General features: G+C 36.2%; 1 protein-coding gene across 1 annotated transcript in view; it reads left to right on the forward strand.

Moving 5' to 3' along the window:
- The window catches only part of RASA1 (RAS p21 protein activator 1), a 66,515-nt gene that overhangs the window by 22,850 nt on the left and 27,171 nt on the right, over nt 1-16,494 (forward strand). Inside the window, exons 6-11 of the mRNA XM_035309770.1 lie at nt 945-976; nt 2,653-2,705; nt 3,411-3,561; nt 9,590-9,668; nt 13,069-13,189; nt 14,936-15,092. Coding sequence (XP_035165661.1) covers nt 945-976; nt 2,653-2,705; nt 3,411-3,561; nt 9,590-9,668; nt 13,069-13,189; nt 14,936-15,092 — 593 coding nt within the window. The remainder of the gene's footprint in view (nt 1-944; nt 977-2,652; nt 2,706-3,410; nt 3,562-9,589; nt 9,669-13,068; nt 13,190-14,935; nt 15,093-16,494) is intronic.

A 16,494-nucleotide genomic window follows, 5' to 3' on the forward strand; every position in this document is an offset into this window, starting at 1 on the left:
CTTCATGTATATATCTCTTTGTGTGTGCATATAAGTAAATACATGTAAAATACTGAAATCAGTGACACTTAACTACCTCGTTTTCAGTTATGTTTTTTTTCTGAGCCTAGTAATTGTATCTAGTGGTTTTGAAAAAAATATGAAAAACATTTAAGCCCAATTCAGTATCAAAAAAACACTTATGAACATGTTGTCCAAAAAAATACAAATGAATGGTACTGCAAACTTGCTAAGCAGTTCCGTAAACTCAGCTGTCTTTGTAAAGAATCTGCTGGTCATATAATTGCATTTGTGTTTTATGTTTGTGAAAGTTTCGTGGCAAACTGTACAGGGTATAGTTTTATGTTGTGGCGGGCCTTAAAGGTCAATACATAAAAAGCGTTAGTGAATTAGTTGTACCTGGAAGGGTATGTGCTAGCTTGAAGTTAACCAGGTGACCTGCGGTAACAGAGTTTACTGCAAGAGAAGAGATGGTTTAAAGGACTTACTAAACAAGAGCTTTTTATTTTTTATTTTTTTATTTTTTATTTTATTTTTTCTTAAAGCTCAGCATTGCTTTGGATGTTTTCCTGTGCGGCATATGTATTTTGGTGGAGTTACTTGCAGCTGTTTCTCACAGATCCAAGTGAATGGCTAAATTGAACTGGTATTACTAGAATATTAAACTGGAGACTTCTATACCGTAGGAAAGCTGAGTTTTACAATTTACCGTCTCTAAAGAAAGGATTGAAACATGACAAAGTCCTCTAAAATATTGTACTTTGGCTGAATTTTCACTTAGTGAATGAAGAGGAAAACTTTTCAGAGGTGCAATAAGCCCATTAGTTCAAAATATCTTAGGCTACTTAATGTTTTTTTCTACAGAAGATCTTAGTTCAGAAAATAAACTTCATAGTTTAACTTGTACTGTTCTCATGCACTTAATATGTTGATTTTCTCATTAGGGAAGAGAAGAAGATCCACATGAAGGCAAAATGTAAGGATTTTTTATTTTTTTTTTAAATTAAAAACAAATCATAAAATAACTGATTGTAAACTTCAGCTATGAGGTTTCCTGACTTTTGGGAAGATGGACAGAAGTTACTGATTTTTTGTGTTAGTACAAAAAAATATTTCTATATTAGCTGCTAAAGATGCACAGATAATTGAGATGGAAGTCTTGTAAGTCTTGAAAGCCTATAATTAAGAGATTTTGCAGTGTTAAAATCATCAGTGAATCCCTGTATGATCACTTACAGCCAAAATATGCATATTGGCGTATTTCATTAGGATTGTGCTTACTTCAGAGGTAACCTTTTCAGATCTGCTCAACTATAAATGCCGGAGAGAGCAAAGTACCCTTACAAGAATGACGGTGAAATAATTACACCTTCTCTCCATTTCATGTAATAACACTTAAACATTGAAGATGAAAGAGGGAGGGCTCTGGGGTTGTGGTTGTATTTGCTTGGAATACTTGAAAAAATTTCAAGAATGAATGCATTTCAGGTTTAACAATGTATTGATATGGCAAACTGTTGATAGTTACATTGCTTTGAATAGTACAGAGGAGTGGCCGAAATAAGGTTCAGAGAGCTGCTAGTGGCTTGATTATTTTGTCTGTCCTGCATTTGCTTGTGATAATGGCAGCTGCTGCTTCCAGCAGCTGTTGCCCTGTTTGCATTCTCCAAAAGGCTGATGGCTGAAGAAGGCATTTCTTATTAACAGGAGAAGGAATATCACTGATCGGTTGTTTTCTCACTGTTCCCTGATATTCTGCTGGTCAGTTTAGCAGTAAGAATTCCTTCAAGTTATGCTACTGTGTCCACAGTCTGCTACTCCAAGGAATTCTAGGGAGACGACCAATCCTTCAAATGTTCAATACCCAGAAATTACCTTCTAGGTGCAGTATAGAAAAAAGTTAGAGCTCATTTTAGATGCATAAGATAGGCTTCTGCATTTTTCCCGTATTCAACATGAAATGTACAAGAAGTGTAATGAAGTTCAGGCCATATTTTTCTAGGTTTCCTTTAAAGGACAGAACGAGCTCTTAAGCAGTAGCATGTGGTGTGCCACACCACACGTAAACTGAACAGCCATGTAATGTCAGTACTGTACAATGAAAAGTATCAGGTTGAGACTGGACAGAGGTTGCTGAACTTTCTTAGGGCGTTCCTCTGACACAGGACTCAGCAGAACATAGAAGGTGTGAGATTAAAACAGTTTGTGTTCAACAGAACTAGGTTTTATTCCCACAGCTTCTGGCAAAAATAGTTTGATTTTTTTTTCTTTACTGTATTTAATTTTGTTTTAGCTTTGGATTTCATGATTCAAGGAAATAGCTCTATGAGATTGACTTAAAATAATACCTGTCAAGTTATCTAACATTTAAATGTTTTTTCATCTCTAAACACAGTTAGGTTTGAAGGTGGACTCTACATGTTGGATATTTTTATTGAAATGTATTTATATATCTGTTAATCTTAGCTTTTTCATGCTGTTGGTAGAACAGCAGCATTAAGTAGCATAATCTTACCTACCTATGTATTAGGTCTTTTTAAATAAAGATCAATTCATAGGTGCCAGAGCCTTGGATGCCATCACAACCAAAAAAAAAAAAAAAGAGAGAGCTGGTAGTCTTGCTTTCTAATTTTTCTTTTAATCTTTGTTAAGATGGTTCCATGGGAAGATCTCCAAACAAGAGGCTTACAATTTGCTGATGACAGGTACTTCTGATGTAGGGGTAGTCAAGTAGCACAAAGCAATCCTATTTATGATAACTTGTGGCAAAATTTGCTTTTATATTTGAACCTAGGGGTGTCTTAGTCTAACCAAACGCTGGTTGTACTGCAATAGAATACTACATTGAAATAAAACTTGAGTGTCAAGTGTATTTAAATTCTCAAGTACAGTTGATTCTGTGATACTGTGATTCTGTCATTTAATAATTTTGAGTGAAATAGTGAAATTCTTTTTAATTAATATATGTATTGAAAAATATAATGGGCTTTTCCCAGGAAATAAATACTGTTATAGACCTAAAGGAAAATATACTACAGACTTTAAAAAAAAATCTCTTAATAGAGGAAATACTTCTTTAACTTAAAACATGAAAATTTCTGACCCGTATTGTTAAATAGAATACTTCAAATATAAGAACAAACATCATTAATTTCTGAAAACATTTCAAATTTTTTTATGGTCCTATGTAGGTAGGTTGCCAGCTGAGCTAAATCAATTTGCATTAACTTTGACAGTTCAGTATTACTTTGTCTGATTTGGAATCAGTTGGAACTTACCTCATAGGCTTTGTCTCTCTCCTTTAAGTGTGCAATTCTTGCTAATTTATGCAGAAAGAGATTTGGTGAGGGCTCACAAATAATACTGTAAGGAAAGTAACAGTAAATAACACTGTTATGATATCTTTTCAGTTGGTCAGGTGTGCAGTTTTCTTGTGAGACCTTCAGATAATACACCTGGTGATTATTCGCTTTATTTTCGGACCAGTGAAAATATTCAGCGATTTAAAATATGTCCAACTGCAAACAATCAGTTTATGATGGGAGGCAGATATTATAATAGGTAAGTTTTAATGATAAGAAGATTTGTGTGTACTTTATGCTTGTGTAAAGAAACTGCATAATTCGTTCCTGATAATTACTTACTGGTATAAGACTTTATTTTTCTTAATAGCATACCAAGCATTTCACCTAACTTGCAACCGAGAAAGTTCTTGAAACCAAAGCATAGCTTTTTATTATTATTTTTTTAATTGTTCTTCTGCAAAGCAGTTCCTTCAAGTGAAGTTGTGGATTGTATGTGGAGGCGTATTCAAGAGAATGTTGTATTGACTTGGAAGCTGTTCTTTGTAATGTTGGTTCTTCTCCAATTGAAAGAGGAAAATAACAATGTTTTGTATGAGACATTCAGCAGAGATTTCAAAGTGTAAATAATAGAAAAGGATGTTTGCCAGTAAGGAGAAAAAAAAAAACAACACCTTCATTGTTGAAAAAAGTTATTAAATTGTATTATAATGTCTGATGATACTTCGGTAAGAATTTCAGATGACTTCATTTATAGTGAGGAAACTTAGAATGTGTTTGTTTTGCCAGTAGTACGATACAGTAATATGTACAAAAAGAAATTACAAGAGATATTACCCATTTCCATGGGAAAAGCTATCAATGCAGCTCTATCCATGAGAATCATATTTTTAGAGTTTTTGTAGATATAAGACTTCTCAGTAGTAAGAGCTCACCTCCATCTTTTCACACAATCAGAACTTCTCTAGTTTTGTATACCTAGAACCAGGGCATTCTTCATCCTAGTAGAATTTCTCTCACTTCTAGTTTTGCTTCTCAGTGGGTAGAGATCCAGCAGCTTGTGTGTCTGAGGAAAATGTTGAGGTCTCCTAACAAAGAAGTACTGTGGATTTTTTTCACATCTTGTAATGGACAAAGGTGTGAGGCTAAGCAATTGGAACCTACGAATCTATGCATATCCCACACCCAGACTGAGTACATTAATCAGTCTGGCCTCCAGATACCCTCATTGAAAACTGAGCTGGCTGCAGTGTCAGCTTTTCATGAAGGTAAGTGCTCCTGCCCGTTCTGTAGTTACATGGCTTATTAGGAGGATGGTAGGCCAGAAGCCCTCACCATTGGTGATGTAAAACTAATGAGAAAATCAGTGGAAGTCAGATTAGTCTCAAATGGTTTTGCAGCATTAAATAGTACATCTTCAGAAAGTTACAACATTAAGTTATTACTTCAGAAAATTGATTTCCCAATCACAGGAGAATTCTTTTCTCCAGAATATCTTCTGTGGCTTATCTAAAAACTTAGTGTTTGTCTTCAAGTTGAAAATTTTGGCCTAAGGGAAGTGCTGCTCTTAGTTTAAATGCATGTTTGGTTCCAGTAGTCTAACCTATTCTATATTGAGCTGTTTCATTAGGTGTTCACAAGATAGCTCTTTTAAATTCTGATGCTATTATTAGACTAAATCTTAAAAAATAAAAAACAAACAAAAAAACCACCTTGGCAGTAGATTTGTCTTTAAATATTACTCTTGCAGTTTTGGTAATTGTAACCGGTGTGAAAAAAGTTAAATAGAATAAAACCAATCTGCTCTTAATTTGCACAGGATTGGTTACACTTAAGTTCTCTATAAATTATAGTCCAAGGTTTTTCGTACAAAAGAAATAATATAAAGAATAATAAGGAAACTTAAAATAAAAAGGTTTTATTTCTCAGGTAGTTTGAATATCCAGACATAGGATTGGTAGTTTTCCCTCTACACGCAATAGTATGTCTCCTTGTATTTCAGATGTGAGACGAAGTTGTTCTGTGTGATCATGGGGAAAATGGTGCTGGGGGCATCTCAGGCACCTAGTATTGTGCTGCATAGGTAGACTGTTTCTTCCACTAACCTTATGCTTTTCCATGTGCTCCCACCACTCCGTATGTAAATTTCTTAGATTTTTTTAATAAATTAGCATGACTAATAGACTGTAGAGAGGTTGTGAAGAGGTGGCTTTCATTATTTCATTATCTTAATATCAGCTCTACATACTAGCCAATCTGGAGTCTTTACCTGGCCACTTGAGGGTCAATATATATAGCATATATATGGTGTTTGTATTGGAGGAATTACTTTGACTATATGATAAAATCATGTTTTCCCATGAACTTCAGGAAACAATGTAACATTTGCGATCTTTTTGGTTATTCCATGGATAACAAGTTTCTCTGTTAACAGTCACCTTTATACATTTTGATGGAAAAACCAGCAAAGTCAGTTCTTGGTGCCCGTACTGAGTTTGGCTGGGATGAAGTTAATTTTCTTCACAACAGCCCGTATGGTGCTGTGATTGGGATTTGTAATTAAAAATGTGTTGGTAAGACCACCAGCATTTATGCTTTTGCTGGGTGGTGCTTGGACAGCATTGAGGCTTTCTGTGTTTCCCAGAGACACAAATTGATTAAAGAGATGCTTAGTAGTAAAAACTGGAAGGGGTGTTTGGTTTTCCATGGTGGCTGTTGGTCAGAGTCTGTGTGGACATCTGCCTGCTTTGTGAAAGGTGGTGAGTGTTAGCCCTTGCGTCACTGTGCCTTTCCCTCCACCTGCCCCCTCCCTCCCCACCTTTTCACTTATTAAACCCTCTTTGTATCGACCCACAAGTTTTCTAAAGTTTGCATTTCATGTTTCTCACGTTCTCTCCTGTCCTGCTGAGGGCAGGGAACGAGCAGGCACTGTTTGGTTTCTAGCTGCTGGATGGGTTCAGCCCTCCACGGTCTTTTAGCATCCCTCTCTTCCTCCTCAAGTTTTTCTTGCTGAGCACAACATCAGATGGGGTGGAATATCCCTCTGTTACGTTTGGGTCAGCTGTCCTGGCTGTGTCCTCTCCTAGCTTCTCGACCACCCCTGGCCCACTTGGTGAGGGGGCGGGTGGAGTTGGAAACGAGTAGAGCCTCAACACGGCAGCTATTGGTCAGCAGTAGCCAAAACATTGTTTTGTTATCAGCATGGCTTTATAGTCGCAAATCCAAACCACCACACCATTCAGGCTGCAGTGAAGAAAAAAGTGAATCTGTCCCAGCCAGACCTAGCACAGTGGTGATCTGAGTGTTGTGAGCTCTCAACTGTAAAATCTGCAATTACCAGCCTACAGCAACGCCATCCTGAATTTGTCTGATCTTACCTCAGAAGCTGGGCAGAGGCAGGTCAGTTGTTTCTTGGGGTTGGAGACCTTGCTGGGGGAATACTGTGTGCAGGTGCTGTAGCATGCCATCAGAGGTCATGGGGCTGGAGCATCTGAAGGGTTCTAGGAGAAATTGAGGGGCTTGGGCTTGCTTTAACCTTGAGAAGAGAAAGATCCCTGATGCTTACCTGAGTGCAAAAGCAGATAGGGAGGGAGCTAAGAAGGCAGAGCCGGGCACTTCTTAGTAATGCCTGGTGACAGGACAAGAGGCACTGGGCACAAAAGGAAATAGAGGAAATTCTGTTTAAGTGTAATAAGTTCTTTCACTGCAAGGGTGACTGAACACAGGAGCATGTTGCCCACAAAGGTGTGGAGTCTGCACTCTTGGAGATGCTACCCAAGGTCCAGAGCAACCTGCCATAGTTGACCCTGTTGTGATCTAGGATGGTTCAAGTGAGTGATCTCCAGAAGTGCCTTCTGTGTGCAGCAATTCTGTGGAAAACTTGCATATGCTTCACAGTTCTTGTGGGTTGGTTTGTTTTAAAAGACACTGATGTTTCAGTTCTGATTTTAGGATCTGTGGTAGGAGATGCCTACCGGACCATTTCTTCTGTCCTCTCCATTTGCAGCCTTTGCTAAATTCAACCTACATAACATACAGCTTTCAAAGACAAACAAATAATAATAAAAAAAGTGATACTAAAGATTTGTTTGTTTCTAGTGATTCTACTGCAAAGCAATGTTGACCCGGCAGTTTATGGAGGGAATTTAGTTTTCAAGTTATCTTTAATTTAACAGACAACATGATTTAAAAATCCAATAGTTGATTGGAATATGCTTCTGTTTCCAATTGAGGAATTAAATCTGTATTTTGATACGCTAAACAATATGGAACTAACCTGTTCATTCTTTTTCTTTATAATTTAATGTGTAGAATATTGTTGCTTCTGGTTTCTGGATTCTTCATTATTTTAAATGTCAGTGGTTGAAAAATCTTGAATCAATAAATTCTTCAAATTAAAAAAAAAAAAAAGGATACTGCTCATAATGATCAGATGCTTTTAAAATTATCTAGATAGCCAAGACCTGAGGAACCTAACAAGCCCTATGCTCTGCATTCTAAAGTTACTAAAGTAACTGTAACGTACTATTGAGATAATCTTTATTTCTGTATATTAAACCAAGCTTAAGGATTATTTTTTTTCCGTGCTTACTTTTTAAGGGTTATGATTCCCTTTTCCCTGTCCCTTAGATGAGTTTTGTGGTCAGTCTGGTGTCATGCTTGACTTCTCACACGTTAGATAGCACCAATCGTTTAAGTCGCGTTTCTAATCTTGCCTGGAGATACCTGGTATCTTTGTATGTTTGCTGTGTTCAGTTTGTTCAACTGTTTGAGCTGCACTAGTGTTGAAGCAATATACGTATGACCACCTGATGTGATCACTGCAGGGAGCAGAGGGCTAAGAACTACGCCCTTAATCACTCCATCAAGGCATAACATACTAGTGTATATGGCACACTAACTAAGAATGAGTTCTCAAATACAACTGACTTTATTCTTCAGCCCAGTTGGAAGAAATTAGGCACTTGCTTCCTATGTTAAGGAACTCCTGGCAGCATTTTTAACCAAGGAAGGAGAGAAGGCATTGATAGTCAAGGTATTCTTGATCTAATGAATTAGAAAAAACATTGAATGCTGTTTTATTTATACCAAGATGTTGGCAGCAGCTATTTTACATGCCAGATACAATGACTGAATCATTTTATACAGTGTAATAAACTTTAAATTTTTACGGAGAAAATGATACACTAGTTGTATCTCAATAAAAATTACAATTATTTCATTTAAATAATACTCAGAAAAATTAAAGTCATTTTGCAAGGCTGAAAACTAAAATTTTATGCGGAACAATTCAGTATTTTATCAAATTTATTATTTTATCAAATTTATCAACTAATCCATTGCTTTAGAAGAAAGGAAGGTGGGGTAAGATATCTTGCTGTTCTATTTAAATGTTTTTGAGTTTGTTTATACTGTATCTTATCTTTTCTGTGTTGGACATAGCTGTATCCAACTGTAATAGGTCAAAAATCTCTTCATGTGCTTTGGTTATATTTGCACAAATTGCAAACTATGAAGTGAGAAATCACATTCAGTATATTTTTACTTACTTAGTTCTTTTTTCAGGTTGATATTTTGTATATGAATGATTCATTTGTATTGGTGTTCATGTTGCTGTTCTTTATTACAGTGTAAATTTCAATACGTGTAAAAATCAGTTTAAGTAGCTCATTTACCTTGAGTTTCAGCTTGTATATGTTGGTTTGTCTCCTGAGCCTTCCAAAATGTAATCTGAATCTAATAATGATGCAGGCTTCCTGGTAGAGGGGGGCTACTGATTTGCTACTGATCGTGTATTTAATTTAACACAAAAACCTAGTGATTTCCAAATATAATCTGCATCATCTGTTACAACCCTTTTCTCTTTTCTGCCCTTCCCTTCCTAGGAAGAAATTATTTTACAGAGTGCAGTATGAACCATTCCCCCTTTCCTGTTTACTCTAGGACTTTGAAAGCTATTATCAATGAACTAGCAATTTTCACCTTAGTTGGAGAGCTCGTAAAGCACATGTTTTATTTGAGTATGGAAAAAAGCATCCTCATTTGGCATTTTAAGCAACTAAACATATCTGCAGAGTTTAGACTTAAGACATTATGAATTCAATTTTGTGATTTTTTTTTTCTCAATGTTAGCAAATTCTCAGTACTGCAAATGAGATTTTGATGTTTAGCACTTGACTTTATTAAAAAATGTTGACAAATTTCTGTGTTTTGTATGGAAAAGCAATTCTCAGACAGGAAAACCTAACCAGTTTAACATTTAAATGCTGTTTTTCTTTCTGGAACAGTATTGCTGACATCATTGAGCACTACAGAAAAGAACAGATTGTTGAAGGATATTACCTTAAAGATCCTGTTCCAATGCAGGTAAGGTTTCATTTCTGAGCATTTGGTGAAGATACTGACCTCTTCCTCATCATCAAGTCTGCTTATAATATAGGAACTGAATTAAAGCAGAGATATCAATGACACTTAAACAGCATCATCTCCAATTTTCTTTTTTTTCAGCTGGTGTATTTCTTTTGTTTTTTTCCTCTTGTGCATTCGCTTATCAAAGGTAGGATTGTAGTCAACAGAGAATAATAGTAGGTTCTGTCTGTGCTACAACGTGTTCATCCTCTGCTGTGTGCCCCAGCTCTGGTCCCTGACTGTGCACTGCTATGCATTAACCCCCTGTGTTAGGAGGAAAACACAGCACTCTCCAGTCTTTTGTCCCTGTTTATTTTCTTCTGCTGGAAGAAACTTGTATATGCAGAAAATCTTGAGTTGCAGGGTTTATTCTGGAACTCTTGCCCCATCACAGAAGTTCATCCTTTCCTGTATTCTCATTAAACCAAGCATATCAAAGCCAATGTTGTCTCATACCATTCATTCTTATAGTTGCCCTGCTGCCATAAATTGTGGTGTGAGATTCTTTCTTGTATGTGATGGACCAGAACAGCCGTGTCATTAGAAATGCCCTTTTTCTGTGAGAAGTAGTTAACAGAAATATATTTGAATATTATGTGTCATTTTCTGTAGTAGGTTGGCTCTGGAGTGCAGATAAGCACCCTCAGAGCCGTTCAGCTTATGAGACGGGGGAAAAGACTAGGAAGTCACAACTAGAAAGTACACAAATAATAATAATAATAATAAAAACTTCCTGGGTTGAGAGAACTTAATAATGAAGGAACAAGGTGGGGAAAAAAACAAAAACAAAACAAAGAAACAGTAACTGCAATGTAAAGGCAATTGCTCGCTACCCACACGCAGTATCTGAGTACTGGTCACCCTGCAAGAAAACCACCCCAGTTTTCTTAATGCCAGTTAAATCCTTATTATATGGCATGCAGTGTCCCTTTGGTTAGCTGGTTAGCTGAGGTGTGCTATTCTAGCTATGTACACTCCCAGCTTCTTGCTGTTTCCCAGTCTGTTAGCTGCTGGAGTAGAGTGAAAAACAGAGAAGTCCTTGGTGCTGTGCAAACACTGCTTAGCAATAGACAAAACACTGGTGCATCATCAGAGCTCTTTTAGCCACAAATGCAAAACAGCACCATGTGAACTACTATGAAAATAAAGAATTGTCCCCACCAAAGCCAATACATTGTCATAACTACGTTCTGTTTATACCTCAGTGGTTTTACCGTGCTAGGCAGCTAAAGAACACAACCGCTCTCTCACTCCCCCTCCTCAGATGAAGAAGTAAAGGAAAGAACAACTCACGGGTTGAGATAAGGATAATTTAATTAAAGGGAAAAAATATTATTAAGGAAATATTATCATTAATTAAACAATTGAACTAAAGGGGAAAAAGAGAAAGGGGAAGAGGGAGGGGAAAAGGGAATAACAAAACAAAACAAGTAAAGGCTATGTGGAAGTGCAGAGGAAAGAAATTACTCTCTGCTTCCCACAAATGAGTGATGCCTGACCACGTCCTTGAAGCAGGGCCTCAACGCACGTAGCCGGTGTTCAGGAGGAGGACAGACGTTCTCACAACGAGAGCCCACCCCTCCCCTCTTCTTCCTTTTTCCACCTTTTATTGCTGAGTGTGACATCATATGGTATGGAATATCCCTTTGGGTGGTTTAGGTCAGCTGCCCTGCTGATGTTTCTTTCTCACTTTTTTGCCCACCCCCTAGGAGGGTCAGAGAGAGTCCTGATGCTGTGCCAGCACTGCTCAGCAGCAGACACAACACCGGTGTGATCCCACTGCTGTTCTAGCTACAAGTGCAGAGCGCAGCACTGTATGGGCTGCTGCAGGGAAAGTTAACATCCCAGCCAGACCCAGTACACTCAGGCATCCTGTAAATGACTCAGGCATTCAGATTTGTCATCCATTTCTCATCGTCTAGTGATAGGCATCAACAAATGCAACTTTTATGTTGCATTAGTAGCCTTACATCTTACTGTTTTCATCTTCCCTGTGTTGCTGATTGTCTTGTGTCACTGATGCTCCCCAGTGCAGATGTGAATTTGGAGACTGATCCTTGAAGGCTTTGCTAGTAATTATCCTCATGCTCCATGACTCCTTTTGGACCATAGTAGTAATTGTATTCATTTTAGTTTTTTGCATATGGACTTAGAGTTCCTTTACTAATAATTCTCTCTGCTCTGTCTAAATTTCTGCATAAGACTTCTGAGTAATTTAACATAAAGTAATGTTTGTGAGTTTCCTTTGTTTAAAAACTTAGTGACTGGTAGTTAATTTTTATGTTTGGCCATGTATTACCTCCCTTCCACATGCTGCCATGCTCTGTGGTTTTGAAGAGAAAAAGTTGGGAAGTTTTGATTACAGTGTGAATCTGAAGGGACTTCCTCAATATGGAAGCCACTAGATCTGTTTTGTGCTCTGTTCCTTGAATAGTTGTATTACAGAGATTATCTTGTTCATAAGCATCTGGATGTTGTTTCCATTGTAGGTCCTGTAATTCCTGTTAGTATTACCAAAATATTTTTCATCTTGTCTTTGCTATGTTGTTCAGAACCATAATTCTCACAGATAGGTGGCAGGAAGAAAAGTAGAAATTCAATATCGAGCCAGTTCATTTATCACTTTTTATCTCAACACTGTTCTCACTGCTTGGTAGTCTTGTTTTTCATATTTTCTTACGGTAAAAGACTTGTAGCTGATCAGCTTACTAGATAAGGTCAAACTTAGCTTGGCTTTTGGCCGTTCCTATTTGTTAACTTGCTTTTCCAGATCTTAAACTTTTCTGTGTGATTTATCCCTTTTCTGTCTCATGTTTCTGCTTTCTTCTGTTGTATTCTGTTAAGAGTTCTGTCCAGTTAGGACACGTGAATTCTAATGAGGTGAATGAAGGTCTGTGCAACTCTGTGGGCGTGTGAGTTTTAATTGAGATGCGTACTGTTCTTGTTGCTTCCGAGGTTGTCCCTGATTACTCTGTCTAAAAAGCCTTGACAGAAGACAGGTGCTAGATAAATTTTTCAGGACTTCCATAAATTTTACAGAAATCACTGTGAAACGTGCTGCTTTCTACTTAATGGGAAAAATAACAGAGATGTTACCTTGCTGGTCTGTATTGATAACTTTTATCATGACTCTGGTCTAATAATTCCACAGAAAATAGTTGTATTACATTTCTAGCAAGAGAAATGTAATATTAATGTCTTATTAAAAATCCATGGATTTTAATAAAGTGATGTAGAGAGCAGTATTAAAGATTTGGTAGTAAGATAATCTTGGTTGCAGCAGTATGTGATTTTTTTTATTTTTTTTTTTAAATGGTGGTTTCTGAGCCTAAAATATGTTTTCTTCCTTGTTTACTAGCACCAAGAGCAAGTGCTTAATGATACGGTGGATGGAAAAGAAATCTACAATACAATTCGTCGCAAAACAAAGGATGCTTTTTATAAGAATATTGTCAAAAAAGGCTATCTTTTGAAAAAAAGTGAGTTCTGTTTGGTGTTCTTTTTTTTTTTTTTTAAACAAACCTGGGTACACATTCAGTGAATTTATTATATAATAATGGTACTACAAAGAAATGTGCAAAATGTTGTAGAATGTGTGTAAAGACTGTTAAAGTTTCTTTCCTTGACTTGCATATGAATGGAAATAGATAATACACAAAACTATATGCAGTGTGAAAATACTGATTTTGAGTTTTTCATTGTAAAAAAAAAAATCAGAATACAGTACTAAAATTAGGCACCTTTGTCAAAGTTAGCTTTCAGACTAGTTAGGTGAGATGCATTTTCGTGAAAAGTATTTGTATTTTATACGGAGCTCACAAAAATTCTTGCAGACAGAATAGATCAGAGCTAGAATAGTACAAATCAATTCATTTGTACGGCTGTTTTGTTATTCCAAGTTAGGTTATATATTTTGAATTAAAAAAAAAAAAAAGGTATCTTTACATACAAGATAAACAGCAACATCTTGGGGGATTTAATACTGATACCATCACCATAATGTACAATGAAAGGATTAAAAGTTGACTGCTGCATGTTATTTTATATGCCTGAAGAATTGCCACTGGGCAAGTCTTTAAAGTACTGGGGCAGCTAGTACCTTATAAAGTGTTTATTTTTACTTTTTTTTTAAATCAACTGTAATGGAAACAAACAAACAAAAAAAAAATAACAAAAGTTTTTTGCTGAGATAAATGACAGAGACTGTAGCTAGAAGGATAAATTGTAGATAGTAATGTAGATAGCAAGCAAAAAGTGAAAAAAGTATGAAGTCAAATATTGCCAAATAAAGAAAACAAAGAGAAAAAAGCACAAAATCATAGATCTTACAAACAGAACAAGGAAAAATTGAGAAGTTTAATTCTGAGGTAAGCTGTACAGGGATGTGGCAAAGTGAGGAACTGGATGAGAATGAAGAGAAGAAGTCTGGTTAAATGAGGTAATGATATACTTTAAAAGTGCAAACAGGATTACTGAGCAGGTGTAGAGAGATGCACATAGCTGCATGTGGAACAACTGTAATGAAATCACTCTTCATCCAGCAGACAGAGTGTGGTAACTGGATGTTAGTCATCTTTTCAAAAACAATACTAGTACTCATTCATTAAAGCCTGTGGTGGATTTGTGATGATCAAAGCATAATGTTAAGGCAGAACATTTTTCTAAAACACAAACTTACACATGACTCATAAGAATTAGTTCCAGAAAGTTCTTATCTATCGAAGTTCAGAGAATGTTTTCTATGAAACGAGGGGAACTAGCCAAATTATTGCGGATAGGTGTGTTAAGATACTATTACAAATTGGTCAAATTTCATGAATAATTTTATCATGTCAAGAGTCTATTTCTTAATTAAAATTGTTATAAATGGGATCACAGCATCAGGACATTATTTGTAAGCTATATGCATACAGAATCTTCCTGCTGATATGAACCCATTGTCCAGGCAGCTCATATGCACTTCCTTAATCCTGTTGAAAATCAGTGAAAATGTTTAGAGACCCTTTTGCAACTGTACCTGAATTATGACAAGGGTCTAGATTTAGTTAGATGTTGCATAAAATTGAGTGTATTTATACTGATAATATACCTGGTGTGATTAGTTATATATTGTTCTTTGGTTTGCAGTTTGACAAAAGCTTATTACTCTGTTCCATTATCTTCATTTACAAAATTTCTATTTTCTTCCGAATACTATATTAACTTTTTGCTTTACTTTCCTACAGGTAAAGGAAAAAGATGGAAGAACTTGTACTTTATATTAGAGGGAAACGATGCCCAGCTTATTTATTTTGAAAGTGAAAAGCGAGCCACAAAACCCAAAGGACTAATAGACCTTAGTGTGTGTTCCGTCTATGGAGTACATGACAGTTTGTTTGGCAGGTGGGATGCTGGCTTTTGGTTCTTGTATGTGCAGCAGGAGAACTGACTGCTCATTTGAAGCATGTACAATGTATGTGCAATACGTTGCCAAGGAGCAGGTTGCTCTGGCTTGCCTTGTGACTCTTGTTTCATACATGCAAGAGTTCATAAACAACTTGTAGTTGAAACTTCAGTATTCAGTATTAAACCTTAATGTGAAGTGAGGTGTGATAATGATTCAAGCTTTTGCATTATTGAATATTGAGTGTAATAATTGCTCAGTGTTTCATCTTCTACATGTTAGAAATAGTGAGTGAATGCTCAGGGTTTTAATCCTTTTGAACCAAGAATTGACAAGGAATTTGGAATTTTTGTCAGTTCCAAAAGATACACATTTCTTTGATAGGCAGTTGAAAGCTAACTTGGTTAAGTAGAGTTTGTGAGTGCTTTTCTATTTAAGAATGAGTACTTCTGTTAGATCAGACCAACTTTAAAAGTAAGTTAATTCATAAGTCAGCATTCTTACAAATTCTTTTTTCAAAAAAATAACTATACTCAGAGATAATTTTCAAGTCAAGTCTTAGTTATTGTAATACTTTACATATAAGTCCACTGACCTCTATTTAGAGCTATATACAAGAAACATGAACGCTTGCTCCTAGAAGTGTCAGATTAAAAATAAATAAATAGAAATTCTGGTAAACCCATGTATTACTATTTAATCAATAGTGATTTGTAGCCAATTTCATGTGATTTTTTGCAAAAACAAAACAAAAAAAACACCCCTGAACATACATGTTTAAAATTAGTGGTGTTTCTTAAGCTGCAAAGATTTTTGCTTCACCAGATTTTTTCATTCTTAAATTCTAAAAACCCATGAAACTAATGGAATGAGGAGCATAGATATAAATAAAGTGTACCAGATAGACAATAAAAAAAACAACACAACCAAACAGGAAAAAAAACACTACTACTGAAATGTTCCTCATGTGAGTTGGTAATTGCAAAGGAAGCTTTGGTGCACATTTTAAAGAAGGAGAAGTTTGTTTAACAGTGACCTTTTCTTAAGAAGCTTCCAAAAAGCCCTGTGCTGTTTTAAAATGAAGTTGGAGAGTCAGTGGTACTAAATGTGGGTAGAAGAAGATGCATGGTTGCATCACCTCAGGAAGCTGATAATAAGGAACTGTAGCTGAGATAAAGTTCCTCCTATGCTTTAAGAAGCTGGTATTAGGAGAAGGAAAAAAAGTAAAAGAAGAAAAACAATACAAACCCTTCTTTTATCATTTTTTCAGAAGGACAGTGAAGTCAGTAGTTTTGCTTGTTTCTTTGGGGGCGGTGATTTAAGTAGTCCTAGCTCTGGTTATATCCTGCTCTCCCCCATCCTTCTGTGGCATGGAGACAAAATGCCATGTCTCCAGGCGCT

Source organism: Oxyura jamaicensis, chromosome Z (genome assembly GCF_011077185.1).
Source record: "Oxyura jamaicensis isolate SHBP4307 breed ruddy duck chromosome Z, BPBGC_Ojam_1.0, whole genome shotgun sequence".
Lineage (NCBI taxonomy): Eukaryota > Metazoa > Chordata > Aves > Anseriformes > Anatidae > Oxyura > Oxyura jamaicensis.